Source organism: Lonchura striata, chromosome 4 (genome assembly GCF_046129695.1).
Source record: "Lonchura striata isolate bLonStr1 chromosome 4, bLonStr1.mat, whole genome shotgun sequence".
NCBI classification, from domain to species: domain Eukaryota; kingdom Metazoa; phylum Chordata; class Aves; order Passeriformes; family Estrildidae; genus Lonchura; species Lonchura striata.
Genome location: NC_134606.1, coordinates 42,190,270 through 42,213,961, shown reverse-complemented (window position 1 = coordinate 42,213,961; position 23,692 = coordinate 42,190,270). Strand labels below are relative to the sequence as shown.

Here is a 23,692-nt window from a genome sequence, read left to right as displayed (position 1 = left end):
TTCTAATGTGTTAACACCTTTCCATCTCTTTACAGCAATTAAAAAATTGGATTTTGTATTAACGTACTGTACATTGCTTCACTATTTCAGGTGCTTTGGTTATATTTATGACAACGAGACATTAGCAATGTGTTTGAAGTATTCCACCAAAGCAAAAAATGTTGCTTGTTCCACCAAGCAAAATATATATCCTAACAAAATTCCAGTATTTCAACTGATAAAATCTTTTCTCCAGCCACTTGACAGAATTAACTTCTGTGGACTATGCAGGGCTACTTCAGATAATAATTTTGAGCCAGTTTACTAATTTAAAAAATAATTTGTTGCAGGACTCGTCTTATTTTCAGTCAGCTTGGATATGAAGATTACAGTGCAGTTAACATACAGGTTTTGGGGTCTGAAGATACATATGGACCTCATGCTAGAAGGAGTATAGATGGTGTAAGTATGCAGCGTTCTTAAACTTTTACTGACCTCTTTTAATCTTTCCATATTGTTATCTTTTCCACAACTTTAAAGGAAGTCATTATCATCTTGGGAATTTCACCCCTTCATGTTGCAAAGAACTCAACTGTCACTATTTAATGTACAAAATTAACAGTGACAAGGTCTTTGCAATATTGGGTCTTCCAGAAGCTGACACAAAATCTTGCAAAATTTTTGTAAGATTTGGTGTTGTGCTCTGTTCTGATGGTCTCCTAAAGAAATACCTTATTATAATAACTTCTGTGGCATAGACTTTAATTGCATTAGATGTAATGCAAGAAGACCACATTATAAATATTACAATCAGGAAATCTCAGCGTTAATGTTGCCTGCACAAGTTTAAATTTGTCTGTGAGTACTGCTTCAGAAGTAATCTTCAGTTATATGATTCTGCACAGTGAGTGCACATGTAAGAATTTGAATTATGGCCAAAGCCACTGCAGCTGTGATATCCATGGTCTGTTTTCCTAATCTAGAGAATGAAAGTCCTTTTTAAAGGAAGAAGACTGTAAATCATGTCCTCACTTAGATACAGTTTAAATATTTAGACAGTTTAGTTTGTTCCAAAACGGTAGCATTTAGTTCTTCTTTGTCAGTGTCAGTCTTGCAAAACTCTTAAGGTACACGTGGCAAAACTCAACTCTGAGTTTGTTCTTATGAGTGCCGACATTTTATCCAACAGCTTGTATCTAAAGGAAATGTGAATGTGGTGTAGAGAAGGCCAGTGGACTAGTGAAACTGAGTGTTTTTAGACACTGGTCAAGTTATATCTGCAGGTACTCATTTCAGTGCTTGAGTTTCAATTTCCTTCATCAAAGCAGCAAGAGTTGCTTCCTGAAGACTGAGCTTTATAATGTGGTCTCTTTAATTTCAGGACCATAACACCTGCAATTTTAAATGTCTTACTAAGAGTGCAGAATCGAAAATCTGAAACATAGGAACAGATGTTCCAGATGTTCAGCTTGTCTGTGTTCTGTTTGTACCAATGCCTTATTATGCATTGTAATATATTCTTCAATTGAATTGTTGTATAGGAAGTTTTCTGTCTCATTGTACAAAGTAGAAAGTTGAAGTAGAGCAGTTTCGCCCTCCTGATTATTCAGTTTGCCTTGCTTATAGTACATGAAATAAAATTTTTAAATTAAAGTATTTGTAGTACTTTCTGTATTTCCAGCCTCATTTCCCAAGTCTTATATTAAAAGTAAACAGAGTGTTGTCACCATTGTATGTGCTTCTCATCTATGCCTAAAACAGGATGTCAGAGCTAAGGCTGAAATACAGGAAATTGCTCTATTGCCCTTTATGCTCATCCAGCATTTTAGAAGAAACTAGCCAGGGGAGCTTTCATCTGGAAAGCAGCCGTGGTAGTTTGAAAAAAAGGGTTGGGGAGAGGAGTTTGCTTTTCCATTTAAGATACAAAGCCATAGAATCCCAAGGAAAACATTTCCTCATTGGACCTTCAGGTAGGGATAATGTAGTCAGTTAAACACTCTTTCCTACCATGTCTTCCCATGCAAAATTAGACCTGGTTATTTGGATTACAAATCATAGTACTCAAAACCAGAGCCATAGTGTTCTAGGCAGTATATTAACACAGAAGGAAAATAGTTCCTCCTTTGAAAGTTCTATCACCTAAATTTGAAGCAAAGAAACAAATACATAAGTGATATGAAGACAGGGTAAGCTGAACGATGTTTGGAGCTCAGTGTCGATATATGGTGTGGCTAGCTAGACTACTTCCTGTGCACATCTGTCAAACTGGTGCAATGGTTAGCCTTTGCAGCTGTGATATCCCCGTCTCCCAGCCTTAGGTAAGCCTGTAGTCTGAACTGCCGTGTGGAGCATTGACTGTTCCTGACAACACAAAATATCTTGAAAAATAGGAAAGAGTGGCAAGCACTTTTCTCTGACTTCTCTGTCTGTTGACATGGCTGCTCCTTGTCACTCTTGGTAGCTTGCTTTGTCAGCACCAGCCCAGCATGAGCTAGAAAGGGACTTGAATCAGCACTGAGTAATTTTTGTGGTGTTTGAGTTTTAGTATCCTCTGTTCTGTTGAGGAGGGAGTTATGACCGTATCACAGCATCAGTGAGTTTGTGGTTTGGAAATCTGGGGTGTGTTTCATGTAAGCTATTTTTTAATAGTACATCAGGCATTAGATTTGCTACATAAAAATTATATGTGCTCTGTTAGTTTTCTGCTAACCGTTTGTTAATTGATTTCCAAGACATTGTTCAGACTTTGTTTTGCTGGGTTTTTTCTTTTAATTCTGATACTGTAGGATTTATTGCTTCAGCTTGTATATATACCCAGTTTTAATACTGGGTTCATCCACTCAAAGCAGGATTCAGCTTATTTTCATAGACCATTGTATCTTGCATTTGCAGGCAAGGAGGTAAACATGGAACTTTAAATGGAGTGTTGATTATATGGTACAGTTAGAACCAGAAAGCACATGTGAATGCACGAATATGGTTTTTTTTTCAAGAATATTTCTGGTTGGTCATTTTTTGTAGTAATTTAATGAATCTTGTGATAGCTTTGGGAACACTGAATGGTAAAACTGTGCATTTGTTTGGTTTGTTGTATGGCTGCATATTTTTTGTGTATTGATTCCAATAGTAGATCCTGAAAATAGAATTTTTGGAGAAGTAAAACTTGAAATGAGAGACTGCTTATCTGCAAGGACAGGTGTTTTGACTAGAGTAGGGAGCACATTTGGTTTATCTTTAGAGGGAGCATCTGCTCCTCTCTCTGAAAACATGGTGATTTTTACAAGTTCTGTTCTCACATTTACCTCCCAAGGGTTAGGTTTGAATTCTTTTCTGTGGACAGATCTGCTTCCTTCTTGATGGTAAAAGAAGTGAACCTGGCTCCAGAGCACTCTCAGTGCACTTAGAATAAGAGCAAAGTTTGTTTGCCAGTTCCACCGACAATGAAGCCAAGTATTTGGTATTGTTCATTACAGTACTTGATTCTTACAGAAAGCTGGAGAAAAGGCACAGTACCCTAGTGACTTGAAATACACAATAGTTGATTCCATGATATTTGAAAATAAACGTAATGAAAAGCTAGCAGCAAATTGTAGTGATGGTGGATAATAAGTTATTTTTCAGTTTTGTGAATTTAACCAATGTTCTACATCTAAGCTAATCTAATATATCAACCTTTTTGAAGCAGGGACCTCGGGAAGCTGTCATTTGGCTTGCTGTACACCATAAACAAAGGGAAGCTGTAGAAATCTTCTCCAAAGAGATTGCACCAGCTGGAACTGGCATGGGTAATTATTCATATAATCTTCTAAGAATTTTAAAGTTACTTTACTTTTTTGGGTGCATGAGTAGCACCCAAAAATTTAAGTCATGTTAAGCTTCCTTATGTTGTTCATAAGGAACAACATAAGGAAGTGAAATAATTTTTAAAGGTATATAAGCTTGGTGTAGAAATGAGACAGACATTAACAGAATAATACAATAAAAGTCTTTGAAGTTCACCTTTGTATTCCTTTTAGAGTCATTATTCTTCCATTGCTGCTACTATCCCCTCCTGTTTTTTTTTTCCTTTTCCTCATCCGTTTTTTTAACTACATGTGACTGCACTGATATTCAACAGTGATTTACTTTTTTACCATGTCCTAAAACTTAGTAATGCTATTGGACTTTGTTGGCAATAAACACGAAGTGTTGCTCAACTGGCAAAAATACACCCGAGTGTCCAGCTGTAACAGTGCAGTTTATGAAAAGATGTGCAGTTTGAGAGTTTTGAAGGTTCTCTTCATACTTCATTATCTGGTGTATATCGTATGCATTATCTGGTGTTACTACAAAGGATTTTTATTTATGCTACTGTACTTCTGTTTCATGTATAGGTGCTTGTGTAAGTAATTACAGCGTACAGGTATAATTTAAAAAATTTAATACTGCAGTGATGGTGCTGACAATCTGCATCTAACCTCAAATTATTCTGTCCTTAGAATTTGATTTTGGTGATTTATTGCAACTATTGCAAGATTTATTTTTTATTTGATGTGTGAGGTAAAATCAAACCACTGGAATTTAATTAAGTCCATCTTAGTTTTGAGGGTATATTTTTAAGTATTTGTTTGAAGGTCATGTAATGTAAAACGATCTGTGCTTCTATTGCTTGCCAAATGTTTACTCAAAAAAAAGCATATTTGGTTTTTGTACATGTCATTGGTTTCTCTTAATTTTCTAGGGGAACCTACTGTGTCATTATTTTGAATAATTTTTTTCTCTTCTACTCCCAAGTCCCTTAGGTGTCACCACTTTAACTATCTGAGTTCTAAACTCATCCCTGAGTTTTGTGCGTAAATCATGAGTATTCATCCCACTTCTGTTATCCATTCTAAATGAATTTAAATTTTGACAGCCTCATCTGGGGACTAGAGCTTAGATATTTTGCAGTGGCTTCTGCATACCTTAACGAAGGTATCTATGTCATCTGTATGCTTCTGCATACCTTAATGAAGATCTATATAATCTAGGATTTACATACATCTTCAAAATTCAGTTCCAAGGGCTTAACCTGAAACTTGGAAGTTCCATAGCAAATCTAAAATCCTGATCAATGGAGGAATAGTTAGGTGTTGCTTTGTAATTAAGGAATTTTTTTTTTTTTCCAGTGAGTTAAAAATTGTGTAGAAGTGTGCATATTCGTGCATTCTGTGTTATGTGTTATAATCTTTACAATATTTGCAAAGAAGAGTTTAATTCAGGTTGGTTTTTTTTTCTTTAAAGTTGTATTTATAAAGACAAGGTCAGCGCATGGGCATCCTTTTTTTTTTTTTTTTGTCTCTACAATATAGATATGATCATGTAGAACTAAATGTCAATATTCCTGAAGATAATACTCTAAAATGTGCAGTTCTGAAGGCTCATCAGTAGGTCAGCTAGATGTAAATTGGTTCTAAAGACCTGGAGTTTCCCTTTTGAAAGAAGGATAGTATTTTCAGTTGGACCAAACTATCATTTTTGTAACTAGTTGGGGAATCATAACTGAAGTAGTTTCGTCTTTTCTATTCTTACTATTTATTCTATGTATGCATAGACAATGCTCTAGAAAACATCTATTTGAATTAAAGAAAGCTGTGTGGATTTTAAAATCATTGCTTATGTGTAAGCTCCAAAACTAATGGACCTGTACTTGTCTCTCCATTCTTTATCTGTGCTTCTTTCATAAAGCAGTTGCTGTGTATTTAAACCATGTTTGAAGTTTGAAAGTGTTGGTTTTATTAAGGGTTCCATTTTTTCCTTTTACCACTGATCTTTGTAGAATGAAAAAGTGAAAATTCTGCTCTACGTGGGTTGGGTGAAGTATGTGTAGAATTGAAATTGAGTTACTGTAACACATGAACATCTGTGTGAACATCTTGAGGTGGCTGGCAAACTTTCAGTTCTTGTTATCAGGGCTTTCAGCGATGAAACAAATGCATTCCTATGTGGAATAGGGTTAGGCAGTCTTGTGTGGATGATGGTTGGGTTGCTGGGTTTGTTTCCTAAAGGAACAGTTTAAGCTTTTTAGAACATCCTGTAGAAGTTTTTCTTGGAAAAAAAAAATCTGTTTCAGTTCGTAGAGCTGCTGCTAATGAACAGCAATGGGAAAGAGGCTATTTCTGGAATCATCCGAGGCATCTGGTGATAAATAGCACTTTTCCTTGTAGGTACAGGACTCCAAAAAGGCTTTTGGCCTCCATTACATAAATGACTACTGTCAAAGGCTATCAGGGCTGTTTACTGTTTCCAAGTGCATGGTAATTTTTTTTTTTTAATTTGTGGAAGATACAGTGGGACTGCTTCATACAGTCACTTCTTTCAGTTGCTATTGTGTGGTAAATTTCTGTATTACTTGTGCCCATAAACTCTTACATAAGCAGAGAAGAGTCAGATTTAGGATCTAAATGCTTAGTAAGCTACTTGTTGATATGGAATATATTTAAAGTAGTGATTAAGAAAAAAGTTTTTAATTTTCTTTCTTCAGTGAGATTTACAATTTTGCAACACTGCAAAACAGTAATTAGTGGTGTACTAATAAATGCATCAGCTTAATGATGCTTAGTTTCTGACAGTAGCGTAGAATTCCAGACCTTGCTGTGAAGAGCAGAACAAGGAATTCTTGATGCTTAGTTGTCTTAAAACGGGCAGCTCCACAGACAAGACTTAGAGATGGGTAAGTGATTTTGGGAACAGAAGCCAGAACTAAGACTGTTGAGATTGTTGTCCTAGGTGAATTCTCTAGTAACAGCACCTGGTGTTATTTCCCTCCCCTCTATTTCACTAGGAAATTTTTGCAATTGATTACAGTTCTCCAGAGTGTCACAGCTTCAGTGAGAGGCAGAGCACACCCCATCCCGTGGCAGTATGGTCACCCTCGTGGGACAGTCACTGTCCACAGGCAGAGAGCCCAGAACTTGAGCCTTGTGTGCCCTGTGTACGTGCTCTGGGCAGTGAGCACCTGAGGTCCTGTGCTGTACAGTGCTGCACCACTTTTTCTCACTGGGCATTGAATAAAAATACCTGTGCCTGCTGTCTCTTACATGGACAGAGCATGCCTATCAAATGTGGCTTTGTGCTTTTCACATGGATCTGTGTGATGTCACTACATGTTCTGGCCTTGTTCTGCCAGAATGGTGGCAGTTGTGGGGACACATACCAAGTGAAATTTTAAGCATGAGTGGCTTTTTCTGATGAAAATCCTTTAAACAATGAAGTCCTGTGTTTCAAAGATGGTCAGCTTGGTCACATCCCTGCCTTCTCTCCTATGTTAGTTCACTTCCAGGAGATAAGATAGTGGCTATGAGAGTCATTGTAAATAACCCTTCTTTCATCTTCTGCATGTCCTTTTAATGAAGAACAGAGGAAAAGCAGGAACAAATTACAAATCCTTCATAATGGATACCAAAGAGGGAGAAGTTGATGACTTGCAGAGTGATGTCACCTGAACTGAAACACTTAATTCCATTATTTTTGGGCATTTAAGAGTGACCTTTGAAAAACAAAGTATGCTTTTAGATCTGTACTAGGAAAAAAAAGGGAACTACTTTCTCTTCTGTTTGTACTGTATCTAGTGGTTGAGGAGTATTCTTTTTAACCCTATATTCTTCTTTCCTATCAGTAGCAGTTTGATGCTTGTTACTTTTAAGTGATGTGTAGGCATTTGTATATAATAATCTTCAAATACAGCACCTTTCATCCGAGAACCTTTCTCAAGCTATGTAAAGATGATCAGCTAAGCTTTCTAACATCTAGTAGCATTGGAAAGTATTTTGTCTGCTTTACAGATGGTTTCCTGAGATAGTGAAAGAAAGCATAACCACAAAAGAATGTGAATCAAGAGTCCTTGGTTCTGCTTTCCCTGTAAGAAATGCTGGGAAGCAACTCCACCAGTATTTAACCAAACTGGCTAAAATGTAAGAACGGGGGTAGTAGAGGAGAAGAGAGATTGAGAAAAGAGATTTGATGGTTCAGAATAAGGGGGGAGAGTCACAAGTGCTCCTGCTGCATCTTTTAAAGTGAAATCCAGAAGCACTGTCACTTCGGGTGTTTCGTCAGGTGGTTTTAGCCTGCTAGTCGCTGCTTGTGGAGCTGCCAGCTGGAGTTGGTTGTTAGTTTTATTTTGGCAATATCATAATATGAAAATTACAAATTGTATGTAAAATGGGTGTTGATTTTTTTAATCAGTACTAAAAGCCTACTTTTGGTGTTTTCACTTAGGCTGAATTTAAATCACTTGAGTCAAAATGTTTTACCTATTTGCCTAATAAACTTTTAAGGGAGTTTTCAGCTGTGGTTTGTCACATTTTGCAGGGAACAACAGTAAAATTAAAATAACTTCTTTGCTTTCCTGTAATTAAAAATCACATAGTAATAATTCTGTTGAGGGGTGATCTTCATAATGCTTCACTTCAGAGACTTAAAAGTGGATGTTAGGTCTTGAGTATCAGATGTGCTTTTTAGCAAATTTATGTCCTAATGTCAGTATTTAATAACTTATCAGTTTGCAGCATATGATTTTTGAATATGATAAAATTTTTAGGAATTTGTATATGTCAAGGATAATAAAACTCAGGCCTCATATAGAGTATTGCATAGCTTCTGATCAATTTAAGAGTGCTTAAATTGTGGTTCCTCCCCCCTTCCCTCCACACTAGTAGAAGGACAACCATCTAAAAGCATTGTGCCGATCTGAAATTCCCAATTTATTATGAAATCGCGTCCTCCACATAAAAAGAAGGAATGCTGTCTATATGTTGAACTGGGCTGAAGCCTGTGTGTATTTGTGCTCTGCTATATGTGCAAGCATATTCTGCAAGAGAGAATTTTTGAGATTTGCATTTTTGGGAAGCTTCAATAGTCAACAATGAATGAGATTTTCATAGTTATTCCTTAACTTTTTTTCCTAATTCTTTTAAAATTCCCATTGTAAGGCTCAGCAGGACATATTAGCATACTTTCACAGAATTTTTTTTAAGTATTATTAAAACTGCAGATGAGACGCTTAATCCCAGAGAAGAATTTGAAGTTACTGTATATAGGCATGCCATGTTGGAGAGTGATTTGTTGTTTATTTTCTGTTTGGAATGGAAGACATTTACTATAAACTTCTGTTGAGTGTGGTATTTAGTTCACAAGTTCAAACGCTTAATCAGTTTTCATTTGGATTATGCTCTTCTGATGAAATTAAAGGGATACATACTATTAAAAAAAAGCCAAACACACCTTATCCCATCTTTTAATACTTTTTTTTACAATTAATATTTGTGTTTAACCTTTTAATTGATAAAATTCTTCTTTCTATTTAGTCCTCAATAGTCGGAAAGTTGATAATAGCCAGGATTTTATTTTTTTATCAGCAAGCAGCAAGTTTGGTTGGCTTTATGCATGTTGGTCTCCTGAAAAATAATAACTTTCAGTCTGTCTGTACAGTTTGGTCCTAATAGTGGGGCCTTCACAGGTGTTTTGCTGTTCTGTAAGGTGAGATTCCTATGCTTGGAAGTGGAGAATCCTAGACACATAGACTCAGATTTTTAAACCTGTAGTAACCTTTGGGAGTTCAGTGCAGTTCTGCAGCATTCAGTCCAAAGAAGTTCACCATCACATCATGAAAGCCAGCAAACACAGACCTGGTTTGTATTACTCAGTGAAAATCTCTTCATTATGTACAGCCCAGTCGGCCAAATGACTAGAATTTAAATAATTTATGTTGATTTAATGTCTTTATGTTGTCTTCTTTAATTCAAGTATTCTATTCTGAATTAAATGCAGTATAGAAGAGGCTCAAGAAGAAACTTACTGTGGGAATCTGGTGATATTAGTTTAACAGTGGTTCAGTAGCTAAGAAATGTTTTACTAATAGCTGAAATCATGTGCTGACCCTTATTTCACATTAAAATGACCGGAGTTTGACACTAAGATGACAGCTGGTTAATATAACTTGAGATTTTAAAGTGCTTGAGTATATGTAAATATTTTGACTGATGTCCTAAGTGTGTTGGAAGATACTTTTAGAAATGTCCTTGTAGGAGTTTACTGCAGTCCCTGTTTTTTTTGAGAATAATACTGCAGAAGATAAACTATCTGCTGTTTTCAGAGGACATAGATAGAATAATTAAGAACATAAAATTGACCCCTGTAAAAAAAGATTGTATGCATTTTATACTGGTAATCAACCGTATTCTAAGAACTGCCGAGTATAAAACCTGAGATTTCAGATTTCTCTATTTAGATCACTTAAAAAAATAATGCTTGACAAGTGGACTACTTTGTCTGGTTTTATATATAAAAACATGTTTCCTTCTTTAGAATATATGGTAAATATATTAATAGCCTATTAGCTGAGCTAATTCAATCACTGGAAGTGTAAAGGGTCAAAAGCTGAAAGCTATTCAGGAAGAGAAATTGCTGTATCTTGAAATTCTGTGAAACTTCATAAAAAGCCTTTAAGTTTAAAGTTCTTAAAGCTTTTTAGATTTCAAGTAGTTGGAGCATTTTCATGCTTTTTTGCTCCAAAGCATTTTACAAAATGCTTCATGCATTCTAGCATCCTTTGTATAGTGCATAATGGTTTTTTTCTGTTGAAAAATATACAGAATTGTACAGAACGTTTTTTTGACAGAAGCAGATTAAAGAATAAGAAGTAATAATCCAAAATTAGGTGTGACCATTCAAGCAGGAGTGGAATAGGATAGAGAGAATATTAAGGAGGCAAAACATCAGGCCTTCCCACTATCTGTAAATCCAGTGAGGAATAATGAGAGCTGGAAGGAATGTGGCTTGTTTTGCTGGAAGTTTACATCTCACAGGTTGATTTCAATTTCTGGCCAGCCAGGGTTTTTTCTACTGTGGGGCATTCTTCAGGGTGTGGTATATATGACATAAATTATAATGTATTAGAAGATGGTGGTTCTACATATTGAAATAGGTGCTTATTTGGGCTGATTTTATGTATCTTTTACCAAGGCTGGTTTTCAGTGGATCCATTCCCTGAATTGCCCCAACTGAGAGCAACACTGGTTTTCCCAAGTACTCTTTAGTTTGCCTGCTCATGAAATTTATCAGAAACTTGCTGTCTTTACCAGCACATCATATGTGATTTTTAGGAGAATTTGTTGTTTACAAGTCCATCCATGTGTTTTACAGGGTGAGAAAATAAAAAAGATCAAGAGGCAGCTGGAGAGATAAAACATACATGGGAAACCAGAAATAGTATCCTGATTGGGCTTCACCTTGTATTATTTACATGGATATCTGTCCCTACATCTCTGCTCACAGGGGAGTGCCAGTCATGATGTGTTAGTTGCTTTGGTATTCTTGAGATTCCTCTCTATCCTTCAGATTTGGATCAAATTTGCCATTGGACCCAAAATATGAGAGTCTGCAGGTGTGCTGAAAGAATCATGGACACAAAGGAAGAAAACCTGACAAGTAATTAATTATACATACATGTATACACAGATGATGCTGATTTGTTTTTTCCTAAGATACTTGGGCTGAAAATTAGTAAGAGAAAGTAGGCTAGAGGAAGGAGTCATAAAATAAAAAGACAGGATAAGACTGTATGAAGAATTGTTCAGATCATTCAAAGAAAAGTACTTTCTAACTAATTATTTATTTGTTTAATAGATTCAGTGTAGATTTTAACTTCTAAACATAGAATTCAAAGGAAGGGTCCCATACCAGAGTTTAGTCACCTAGAAAGAAGTAGATTTACCATTCTTACTCTCTGAAGTTTTTCCAGCCATGTAATGTATTTGGGAGTTAATAAAAACAGTGGAATCCCAGTGGTGTAATGCCCAGTATTCACTGGTTTAAAATGCCCAGGCACCTGGAGATTTTGTAGTTCTTAGGCTTGGTCCCCAGCCACAGTGAGAAAATGGAAGGCTTTTGGATCAAATGCTTGAACCAAAATAAGTGTCATGGTATTCAGTTTGACACCAAACAAATACTGTACCTACAGATGAACAGGGTATAGATGCATTGAAAGGAAGGTCTCCTATCTAAAGGTCATCACCCCATTTTGCAGTGCATGAATTTTATGCCATTCTGAGGCACAGAAGGCAGCAGAAAGTGGTGGTGAGTTCATTAGCTTGATGTGAAGCAACTTGTTCAAGAGGTTCAGTGGCAGCAGATGAGACAATACTTTTATCTTCCTTGAGGCACTAAGGAATGGAGCTCTGATGACAAAAAGTGGTCATGCGAAGTTTCTGGGAAAGTAGATCAAGAGCTTCAATTTAGCGGAGAATCTTAGCAATTTGAGACTGCAGCCTGATTGATATTCTCTGCGTACGACAAATTGTTTATGTCATTGTAGATAAAGATAAGTCTTCCAGAAAGGAGGGAGGGCATCTGTACAGATACTTAAGCAAGCAATGCAATGTAAGCATAAAGTACAGCATGAGGAGCTATTTTCATAAGAAGTTTACTTGGGACAATGGTTGATCCAAGGAGATCATAATTTAATTAGCAGAAGGTAGGTCTGGCCACAGTGACAAGTTCATTATTACTTGGTTGCACTACACCTTCCATTGCCTTCTTTTCGTTTACTGGAGAAATGTAATAGGAATCTGAGACCTTGGTTGAGGTGAGGTCTAGTGCTGTTGTGCTGTTTACAGAGTTGCCAAACTGGTTATGGCTTACAATCAGTAATTTAAGATTTGCTTTGTCTTCTCTGCTTGAAGCTTAACTAGGAATTTCATATAGATAAAAATTAAATTTGACTTAAAATTGCTTCCATCATATTTATATTCACATAAGCAATAATCATAGCATAGATCTTAATAGTATTGCATCTGGGGTATTAGTGTAGCTTTGCTCTGCAGTTGCAGGGATAGTGGTGGTCCCTCCAAAGACAGGTCTGCTGTTACAGTAGCTTGTGCTCGTGAACTTCTGAAAGACTAGCAGAAGAAAGCTATACTAGCCTCGAGGTGTGAGCGCTTGTTGCTCTTACTTGGACTGTGTTCTTGTCTGTGTTGAGAACTACTTTGTTGTAGCAGTCAAGATCCCTTGTGTGAAAGCAAGTGAATGAAGAGCTGTCTTTAAAGCTTTCAGGTAATTTAAATTGATGTTGGAGCAAAGTCTGGTATCCTTAATGAGCAGTTCAGCTGCCTAGCAGGAAGTGACCCATATTACAATCCACAAATAATTTAACTAACTTTATGGACCTGTATTTTCAACATGACCTTACTGTATCCACCCTCCTTCCTCAGCAACCTAAATAAACAAACTAGGCACGTAACTCACTAAAATTTCTGCAGCTGGTGTTGTGGCTGAGTGACAGTTCTGCTTGACTGAGTGCACAGGTAAGATGTATAGGGCTGAAATCTCACTGCTCACTGGATAATTTAAAATTGTGTAGCACTTACATAAGGGATTCATTCATTTCCTATCCACTACCACATTTTTTTTTAGCAGTACCTAGTGAACAGGGAGGTGGTTATTTGTGATGCTGTTTCTTTTTAAGGCTTTTTCTTTTTCCCATGTACTATAAAACATCATAGACTTTTTTGGGGAAGTCACTTCTGATGAGCATGAATATGGCAAGGCTGTGTAATTTCTGCTGCTACTGGTATGTGTCCACATTGACAAGGCACTGAATCCAAGCTAGAACAGTCTGCTTTGGAATAGAGCTCATCACTGTTAGCTTTAGTATCACAACAGCACAGTTACCTGGCTTTTAGTTTGCTTGGAGCACTAACTGAGAGAATTCACACCTGCAGAAAGCATGAAGCCCTTTTTAGACAGAATTAATTTGGCCAAATATACCATGTGGGTAGCTTTCCATAACACTTATTTTACAAGGACTGATAAACATAGTTGTTAATTGCTAGGCTGATGTAATGTATACATTTTACTGTTTCTTTCCCCTGAAATACTGTTTGGAGCTCTGATGCTTCATGTGTTCCTGCTGTCCATGCCAGACAGAAGGGTGAGAAGCAATGCTCAGGATGATGAAAACAGAGCTGTTTCTTTCAGAAATACTGATCTGTGCAGTTAGGTTAATGATAGATAGCCTGGCAACCTGATAATACAGTACTGGCTTACCACAGATCTGGGCTCATGCTAGTTAAACCTGTGAATTGCCTCTGTACCACAGAGAGAGAATGGGATCTGCAGTACCAAGCACCTTAAAAAAGCAGTTAGTTTAAAGGCTAGAGACAGTGATTCAAATTGAATAGTTCAACTACACAAGCAAAGTCATACTAAATAAATACTAAAAGAAACCATTGTCCATCAGAATTGTTTCTTTGCTATTTTTGACAGTAAATAAAAGAAGAATGACAAAAAAACTAAAGCAAAGTTATTTTTCTATCAAATGTATTACTTCACTGGCTTTTGTATACAAAGTATGTGGAAGAAGATTCTAAAGATTTAGCACATGCTTTGCACATTTAAATTATTATTGTTAAAATTCAGTTATGTGTTTGAACCTTATAACTTTTATAAAGTGTTCAGTTTTATTAATTTATGACAATTATGTAATTTTCTAGTGATTTCCCTGCATTTATTGGTAAGCTGCAAGCTCTGATGCTTTGAAGAGGACTTTAACCATTCTTTTGTGAATTTAATTTCCTTTTCCAGCCCCTGGCCTCACTGGAATTGTTGGAGGGCGCCCCAGAGTGTAAGTAAACTGCTGATCATTAACTTGTTGTAATGTTTGATGATAATGTTCCTACGAGTCACCATTACAAGCTTCCCCAATTTGGGAGAGCAACCACAGAAGCAGCTAAATCTTCCTGTGTCACTCTGCTTAGTAACTGATACAAGATAATAGTAAGTGCTGTACAGTATGCATGCAAATAGGAAAATTCTTTATTGAATTAAATGTGAGTTATGTAACTTTCTGATCAGCTCATAGCAGTCTTTGCTTAATGAGCTGTAGGGAAAGCTTGAAATGTAACTTCGTGGCAAGGCCATATTTCAACCACATTAATACATGCAAATTTCTGGACCAGTTTTCTCTTGTAGCTGTTAGTTTTGAATATGGGCCCACCAAATTTGTTTGTATGAGATCACTTCACTTTGAAATGCAAGGTCAAATGCCAGAACATCCCACAAAATTTTAGCCTGAAACTATTTCATGACTGAGCAGAACATAGCAATATTGAGCATGTTTAGAAAAAAAACTTGGCTTGATTCACTTTCTAGATATGGCTAAAATCTTGTGGTGATTTATATTCTCACCTTTTCATGCTTATTTATCTAGAACTTTTCTGTCATTTAGCAAATACTGCACATGAAGGTGGGAAAAGAACCTGTGGCTGTATTTCCAGTAGCCCTGTGGAGCTGGTCTAGGTATCAATGCATGGCTACTGACAGTGTAGTGGACTTCAATATCAAGAAGTACATCCTTTGTCAAGAAAATATTTTTGCTGTTTTGGCTACTTGCCCTCAGTAAAATTTTCTTCAGTTTTTTAAACAAAATCTTACATTCTTAATAATGAAATTTAAGGAGTTTTTACACTTCCCAGGCTTTCTAAAGTTAGTTGAAAAACCATTGCTAGTCATGGCTGAATAGATTTAATTTCCTATGTGTTTGGTGTATGAACAATCCAAAGATGTATGATTTGCAAGTTTCATTAATTCCTAGGTAAATGCATTTATGCTTCTTGTTTTATGTGTCTAGGTCTCCAGTTTTGAAGCCATTTTTCTTCTATTATCCCAAAAGCAATGTTCAGGTAAGACCTGGTGCTTAAAATCTGACTTCTGTTTTCTTGAATGTAATTTTAAAAATCCTGCTGATTCTGGCATTTTTTTGGTGACTTTCAGTAATAAAAATCTGCAAAGTAGTCTGGTGACTTTGATTAAAAAATATTTCCTGAGAGGCTAATGTTACTGACACAGAATGTTTTGCAACAGTTGAACTTGTCAACCTTCCATTTTAATTACTGCAAATTTTGAAATACCTTGCATCAAAACTGAGCTTCTCTTTTCAGGTTCCTGGAATTGTTGGTGTGAATTATTTTTACTGCATTTGCAAAGAGTGCTTAAGAAAATTGTAGACTTCTTCAGAGGTTAATGTAGTCTCTTTAAAGAATAGGGAGTTGGGTGTTCAGAGAGTGGAACATTATTCTTGTGAACTGGGATACATCTTCTGAGTTTTTGGAGAGTGGTGTATTTTGTGTATACTACTGTAAGTAAATACTAAAATCACTGAATTTCCTCTGATTCAACAGGTTTTACCTTAACAGAGTTGGGCCTTTTTTCTTCCATATATCTTGTATATAAAAATAGAAGTAGTTCTGTTCTTGCCTGTATTACAAAAACTGTCAAATTGTGAAAGCCTGTGCTACTATTGTGCTATCATGGAGGATCCTGTGACTCTGTGGCCCTGTTCAGTTCATAGCAGTAGTTTCTTTCAGACCGAGAATTTACAGTTCATATGTCTAGGCAGCCCTAGGAGAGACATTACAGTGTAAGATGACATGTTCATCTAGAGCCTACTTATTTTTTGTGATGCAGGTACCCCTGTCTAGTTTGAAGTTTTTAAGATAAACTTGAAGAAATTGCTTTTGCTGAAACAGATATTGAATTTATCCTTTGGAAACTGCAGACAAAACTGAATATATGCCCTTCTTTTTCAAGTAGCTTGTAACTATGGCGTCCCTCTCATGCCAAGACATCCTAATACTCAGTAGAGCCTTCTCATCCGTCCACTGTCAAGAAAGTGGCCAAAGGCTGGAATGTTGGTCTGTGTTAGGCTTCTGCTTAGGGTGGCTCTGGGAAGCTTTGGGAGCACAGGCAGCAGGTGAAAAAGTGGGCAAGGGGGAACAAACAAAATAACTTGATCAGAAAGTGACTGTTTTGTTTTTGTTCTTTAAGATTCATACAGTGCTTAGCACAACCAAGCCCTATTCTTTAAGTAGCATTCTTCATTAAAGGAAAATATTTTAATTTCACAACTTTACATAGAAGATGCCATTTAGTTATTAAATCTAAGTTAATTACAAACTCTTCACAGTGGAAAAACATCAAAGAAACTCCCACCTTTCTTGTTGTCTAAAGTTGAATTACTTTTATCATCACTTACATTTTGCCTTATACAAATGTCTTGTCTTTGCAAAGTTTAGTGTGAAATTATTATCTTTATGGAAGCTTAGCCTACCAATTTGTTGTTCAAATTCAGTATTAACTTACTTAATTAGCACTGTGTTCCAGACTTGGTAAAATACTATTGAGATTAAACAGTAACCTAATTTAACAAGGAGAGAAAGCAGTGTGGCATTTACTGTTTTCAATACAGAAAATCAAAGTCCTTGCTCTGTGTAACTAATCTGATAGGGGCACTGATATGCTGTCAGCAAAATGCAGTGTGTCCTATCACTGTTGTCCTGCAGTAATATTGAGGGTAAAAATGTGGTGTGATTCAAGGCCTTTATTCAAAATTCTAGCTGTGCTTTATAAACTATTGTCCAGTAAGAGATTACAGAATGAGTATGGTATGAATTAATTGATTTTCTAAATTAGAAGTCCAGTTACAAAAAGTCTAGTTTCTCTAGGTCAGCATTTGACCTAAAACTAAAAAATATTCCATAAGCAGATTACGAGTTATGTTAACATTGCCACAGTGGGTTCTTTTCTTTTGTGTTAGGTAACACTTTTGTGGGTATCAGTTTGGATTCAATATCTTGTTTGTTGTTTTCACTGCTTTTATGCAATTGTACTGATTTTATCATAGATCACCAGTGATTTACTGTTGAAATAGTAGTTGTTTTCCATGTGTACTTTGAAGGTAACCTAAAACTTTTGCATAGGGAGAAATTGCAGCAAACCTACTAAAGGCAAGTCACTATTAGTTATTCTTTAAGGACAATGTTAAGAAAAGTGCTGAGTAGAGTTATTTTGCATTTGCTGACAACTGAGCACTGATAACTGCTGTAGTTAAGTTCGTTTATATTGTTTTGTTCTGGAAGTTTAACCTGATTGTGTCTGAATCTTTCATACTGGGAGTCCTCCAATACAGATGAAGTGAATGCCATTCACTTCCACCCCTCTTCTTCATGTCCTGTCAGTGGTGTCAGAGGTAAAACTGAAGGGTAGCCTGCTGTGTCTGTACTTTCTACATCCTTCCTCTTGATCAAAAGGATGGTTACTGTTAAAAGCTGAGATACTAGTCCATATATATATTGGGGAGCAAGACTTTTTTTTTATCCCATGTTTTTGGAGGTGTTGAGCCACTTGATCCATGGCTGGTGCCTCTTTGTCTCTCCAGGTCATTGATGGCAATCACGTGGGATACAGTGATCATGTGCCACACGCAAGTTGCTGTCCTGTGGGTCATGGGAATTGGGCTTCATCTGGATTTGACCTGACTAATCTGCACATTAGTCAGGTCACAATAAATAATTTCTAGCATGGCTAATTCTTTCAAGAACTGGATACCTCCCTGCATTGTGGTGCTCTTATCTGGGTGACATACAGCATTTTCCTTGAAGGGATACCTTTCCTTCAGACTTAAGAGGAGTCTTTTTCAGAGGCTGAGGACCTAGGCCCCTTTTTCAAATCCAATACCCCCTTCCCTAGAAAGTGATCATAGCTACTTGGGTTCCCCACCCTCTAATTACAGGCAGCTAGCTCCATTATCCCAGCATCACAGCAGCCAGATGTGCTGACCTGGAAAACAGGTGAAATATTTTTGTATATCCCACATCTGATTCAAAGGTAGATACCTTGTTCTGCCTCTTTGTCCTGTTTTGGTGATGACCCTGCTTCATTCTCCTTTGCAAGCTGAGTTTTGTGTCCATTTCTTGTGTATCAGAGTGACTGATAATTAGGAGGGGTTAATGCTCTCATTCTTCTGCAGTGCCTGTCACTGGGGTTGGAGTAGCTGCAGGGTTTTTGTTTTATCATCAGATCCAGAAACCCTCTTTTCCCTTTGAGAAGAATAGTTTCAAACAGAGCTTGGTAGGCCTGGGCCAGCACATTGCGGTGATCTGTGTCTCTCTGGAATTGCCAAGGTGACAGCATACTTTTTCCAGTTATTTTACTAGTTTTTCTGAATTCTGCACTTGTTCAAAGGTGAAGTTCCAAAATGCAATGTGTTCACACTCCTATGCTTTTGCACTTACCACCCCATATCCCTTGCTACTCTTAACGATCCAGGCAGATCTGGCAATCAAAATGTTAAGGATAGACCTTAGAGATCATCTAGTCCCAACCTTCACTGTCATGGGTAGGGATACCTCCCACTAGACCAGGTTGTTCAAGGCCTTAACCAGCCTGGCTTTGAACATCTCCAGGGATCGGGCATCCCTAACTTCCCTGGGCAGCTTGTTCCAGTGTCTCACCACCCTCACAGTGAAAAATTTCCTCCTAATAGCTAATTTAAATTTCCTCTTTTTCAATTTGTACCCATTACACTTGTCCTGTCACCACAGTTCTTGACAAAGAGCTGCTCTCCAGCTTCCATATAGGCTCCTTCAGATACTGGTAGGTTGCTATGAGGTCTCCACACAACCTTCTCTTCTCCAGACAGAACAGCCCTAACTCCCTCAGTGTGTCTTTGCAGGGAAGGTGCTTCAATCCTTTTAGCAACATGGTCTCCTCTGGACTTGCTCCAGCAGGTCCATGTCCTTCATATTTTGGGGACACCAGCACTGTACACAGTGCTTCAGGTGGGGTGTCACAAGAGCAGAGTAGGAGGGGGAGAATCACCTCCTGCAACTGACTGGCCACACTCCTTTTGGTGCAGCTCAGCATTCAGTTGACTTTCTGTGCTGTGAACATACACTGATGGGTTGAGTTTTCCATCAGCCATTATCCCTAAGTCTTTCTCTGCAGGGCTGATCTCTGAGAAATACTCTTAAATAGCTGTTTAAACTTTGAACAAGACCTGGAACAGGTTCACAAGACATGAGCCAACAGTGTGCCCAGGTGGCCAGGAAGGCCAATGGCATCCTGTATCAGCAATAGTGTGGCCAGCAGGACCAGGGCGGTGGTCATCCCTTTGTATTCCGCACTGGTGAGGCCACATCTTGAGTCATTTGTCCTGTTCTGGGCCCCTCAATTTAGGAGGGACTTTAAGGTGCTGGAGCACATTCATAGAAGCTGGCAAAGCTAGTGAAGGATCTGGAGCACAGGTCTCACGAGGAGCAGCTGAGGGAGCTGTGGTTATTTAGCCTGGGGAAAAGGAGGTTCAGGGGAGACCTTATCTCGCACTATAACTACCTGAGAGGAGGTGGAGTCACCGTACCTGGAGGCGTTTAAGGAAAGACTCGATGTGGCACTTAGGTCTAGTTGACATAGTGTGGTGTTGGATCATAGGTTGCACTCGATCTCAGAGGTCTTTCCCAATCTAATTGATTCTGTGAAGATATAATGATAGGAACATGCTAGTTTGAACATCCTAGGATATGCAGAATTCTCAAAATCTGTTATAATTAGCCTGGAGGATAAGTGGAAGAGGAAGGGAAGGGTGTCCCCTCCACGGTCCAAGTTTCCAAAGAGAAAAGGTAAAAATTATTATTATCAATAGTTTCTGATAGATGACTCCCAAGTACAGGGATGACAGCAATACTGAGTGCAAATACCAGATTGGTTTCACAACCAGCAATTATATCATGTCATTAGCCAGTGTTACAAAGTACAGCTTGATAACCTCAGCCCAGTTTCCACAGGTGATAAACATCATAACAGAGAACACACACTGCAAGTAAGGCGGTACATAATTGAACTTGAGGAACAAACACATCAACTTGGAGAGCAAATAAGTAATTGTTGCCACTGGCTATTAAATTAATACAATGAATGCTTGTAAGAAATTTGTTCTAACATATTCTAATGAGACCTGTTGTTAACTCATTAAGCCCCACATTTGGCATGAAAAAGGCTTGTCAGGGTTTATTCCCAGCTGGCAATTAAGTGCCATTCAGCCACTCTCCCCCCTCCCCAGTGTAATAGGGAGAAGAATTGGAAAAATGGTTAAAAATAAACTACACAAGTTGAGATAAGAACAGTTTAATAATTAAAACAAAGTAGTAGTTGTAGGTGTTATTAAAAGGGAGGTGACAAAAAAGTAAGAGGGGAATAAAACCCACGAAAGACAAGTGATGCACTGTAGAGTGTCCCTCCATCCACTGACCAATGCCCAGCTTGTCCCCCACCAGTGATCAGCAGCTCTCAGCCAACGCCCCACTCTCCCCATTTACATACTGGGCTTTTTGGTGTGGATATCCCTCTGCCCAGTTCAGGTCAGCTGTCCTGGCCATGGTCCCTCCCAGCTCCCTGTGCATCTGCTTGCCAGCAGAGCATGGGAAACTGAAAAGTGCTTGACTTAGAGTCTGTTCTAAGTGTTGCTGCTGAGCAACAGCCAAGCTGTGATATGGAAAGAAATTTGTCTTCCTTTAAAAAATATCAAACTGGAGAGAGCATTCTTTTGGGGTTATTTTATACCAATTTTTCCCCTAAACAAAGATTTCTTTTAGGTTTATATTGAACTGTTTTTGTATTGTAACCTTTTAAAAGGGAGCAACAGAGCCTTATCCATAAAGCTATTACTGGAATTCTACTAGATCAGTACTTAATTAGGAATATGCTTTATTTATTCACATTGCAATAGATTTCTGATTTGACTGTTGGAAAATATGTGTTCTTTGTACAGATCAACCTATTTTTAAATGGGCAGCATGTTGAGATATTTGAGGAGGATCTCACGTTTACATCAGATGAGGTGGTTTTGTTCGATCTACCCAAGATTAGCAGTGAATTGAAAGGTATGTTCATCTTTGTACTTGCAAATTTATCATTTTGTATCTTTTTCCTGGCAAATTGTATTATATACTGTCTGTGAAATACATTTTGCCTCCTTATGTGATACATTTTTATGGCTGTTACAAAACACAAACTGTTTTCTTGGAAGGTGGTTAGTGTCATACAGTATAACATGTATTTGAGACTGTAACAAGTATGGAAGTAAGTTTTTATTAAAAACCTCTGAGCCTTAAACACAACTGAAGATTATGTAATGCTGACTTGAAATTGAAATCTTTCAAAGTATACTGTAATCTTAGTTTTTGTGAATCCTGGGAATAGTTGGGTTTATCGTATATCAAAATAGCATTCAAAATAGAGGACAGACGAACAGAATGATTTACGGTCTCACAGCACTTTAATTAAAATTTGCCTCTGTTCTATATGGCAGCCTTCACAAAATTAACAAGAATGGGACCAACCTGGAACTGGTGACTTTAAAAACAACCATTCTGGGGTAATAATCCAGCATGATAGTTGCTGTGTTGCTGCTAGACTTGTCTAACCAAATTGTCTGAGAAAGAAAAGAACCTTGAGTAGCGCTAGCTGGTGAGCTGAATGGAGCAGGTCAGGATGTCTGCAATGGAACAGAAGTGTTAAATCAGAGTTGCTCATACAAGCAATTATTAAAAGTGCTAGACACCTGAATTTTTTTTTTTATTTATTTCTAATGGCTGAACTATATACAGTATTTCTTAAAGTATAGCAAGCTCCATCATTTCCTTTTGGTCCAAACAATCTTCATTATCTTACTTCTGCTTACCAGAGAACTGAGAGAATTAATTTAAAGCTGTGGCTAGGCATTTGGAAATCTGAATCAGATGACTCTACCTAAAAATAACAAGTTAGAAAAATTTCTGAAAATAATACTGATGGTGAAAGAGTAATTCAGGTATTAAAGTCTGTGAATACTTAAAAAAATTAATGCTATTAAGGCATTTACATGTTAAGGTTTACTCTGGATTCCAGATAAAGGTGAGTAGTGTTTTCTCAAAACTAGCAATAGAACAGTGTAACAACTAACATGAGTTAGTAGGGAATGTTTGTATCACATAGAGAAATTTTGAAATACATACATGACTTTGTGTTTATTGCCATATGAAAGCCACTGATAGTGGATGCCTGATTGCCATGCATGTGTTCATTTTCCCCATCTATTCAAACATTTCTTCAATAGAATGATTTGTACCATGTGGAAATAATTTAAACTCCTAAGTAGGTTCCAGCTCTTGTGTCTATTGGAACTCTGATGTCCCACCAGCATCTCTCAGCTCCCTGGGAGTTCTCAGGAGGGCAGCATGCACAGCCCACCATCAGACTGGGCAAGTTGAGGAATAGGAAGTCATTGTTTTGCTTAATGAAAGGGTTAATAAAGGTCCTGGGTTTGGGGTCTTTTTCAAGGTGACTATAGTGCTAAATATTGGAGAAGCAAAAAGCTATTGGACTCTCTACTGCCTTTTTATAACTTGAGAAAACTTTCTGAGGTGCCTGACGCCAGCAGTTAACTACTGAATTCTTCAGGCAGAATTGCACTTTTGAGAGACAGAGAACTTCTCTGGTTGTTTCCCCTGAGAAGCATCTCTAAACTTTTGCCCTTGGTTGTAAATATAAATGTTTTCTGCATGTGACTAAATACTTACCTACTTCTGTGGCTTAATGTAGGACAGCATGGATGAGAAAGACAAATGGGTTAGACTGTAAAAGAAATCATTTCTGTTAAAGCATTTTTTGTAAGCATTTAGAAAGGAGGAAAGTATTTTTCTTAGTTTCATGGTTATCTCAAGGGTGAGGGACTGTTAGTTGTTGTTGAATAGATAAGAGAAATATGTGAAAATGGATTTAAAATATGTGCTAGATGTGCTTCTGGGATGGTGGAATTTGTATTTACCATTTTCCCTATCTTTGAAGGGAATTCTTTCATAGATTTGTTTAAGATGTTTATTAGATG

General features: G+C 37.4%; 1 protein-coding gene across 1 annotated transcript in view; it reads left to right on the top strand.

Moving 5' to 3' along the window:
* LOC110470520 (uncharacterized) overlaps positions 1-23,692 on the top strand; it is a 57,926-nt gene that overhangs the window by 21,774 nt on the left and 12,460 nt on the right. Inside the window, exons 12-16 of the mRNA XM_021530218.2 lie at positions 330-441; positions 3,665-3,764; positions 14,578-14,617; positions 15,623-15,674; positions 21,596-21,707. Coding sequence (XP_021385893.1) covers positions 330-441; positions 3,665-3,764; positions 14,578-14,617; positions 15,623-15,674; positions 21,596-21,707 — 416 coding nt within the window. The remainder of the gene's footprint in view (positions 1-329; positions 442-3,664; positions 3,765-14,577; positions 14,618-15,622; positions 15,675-21,595; positions 21,708-23,692) is intronic.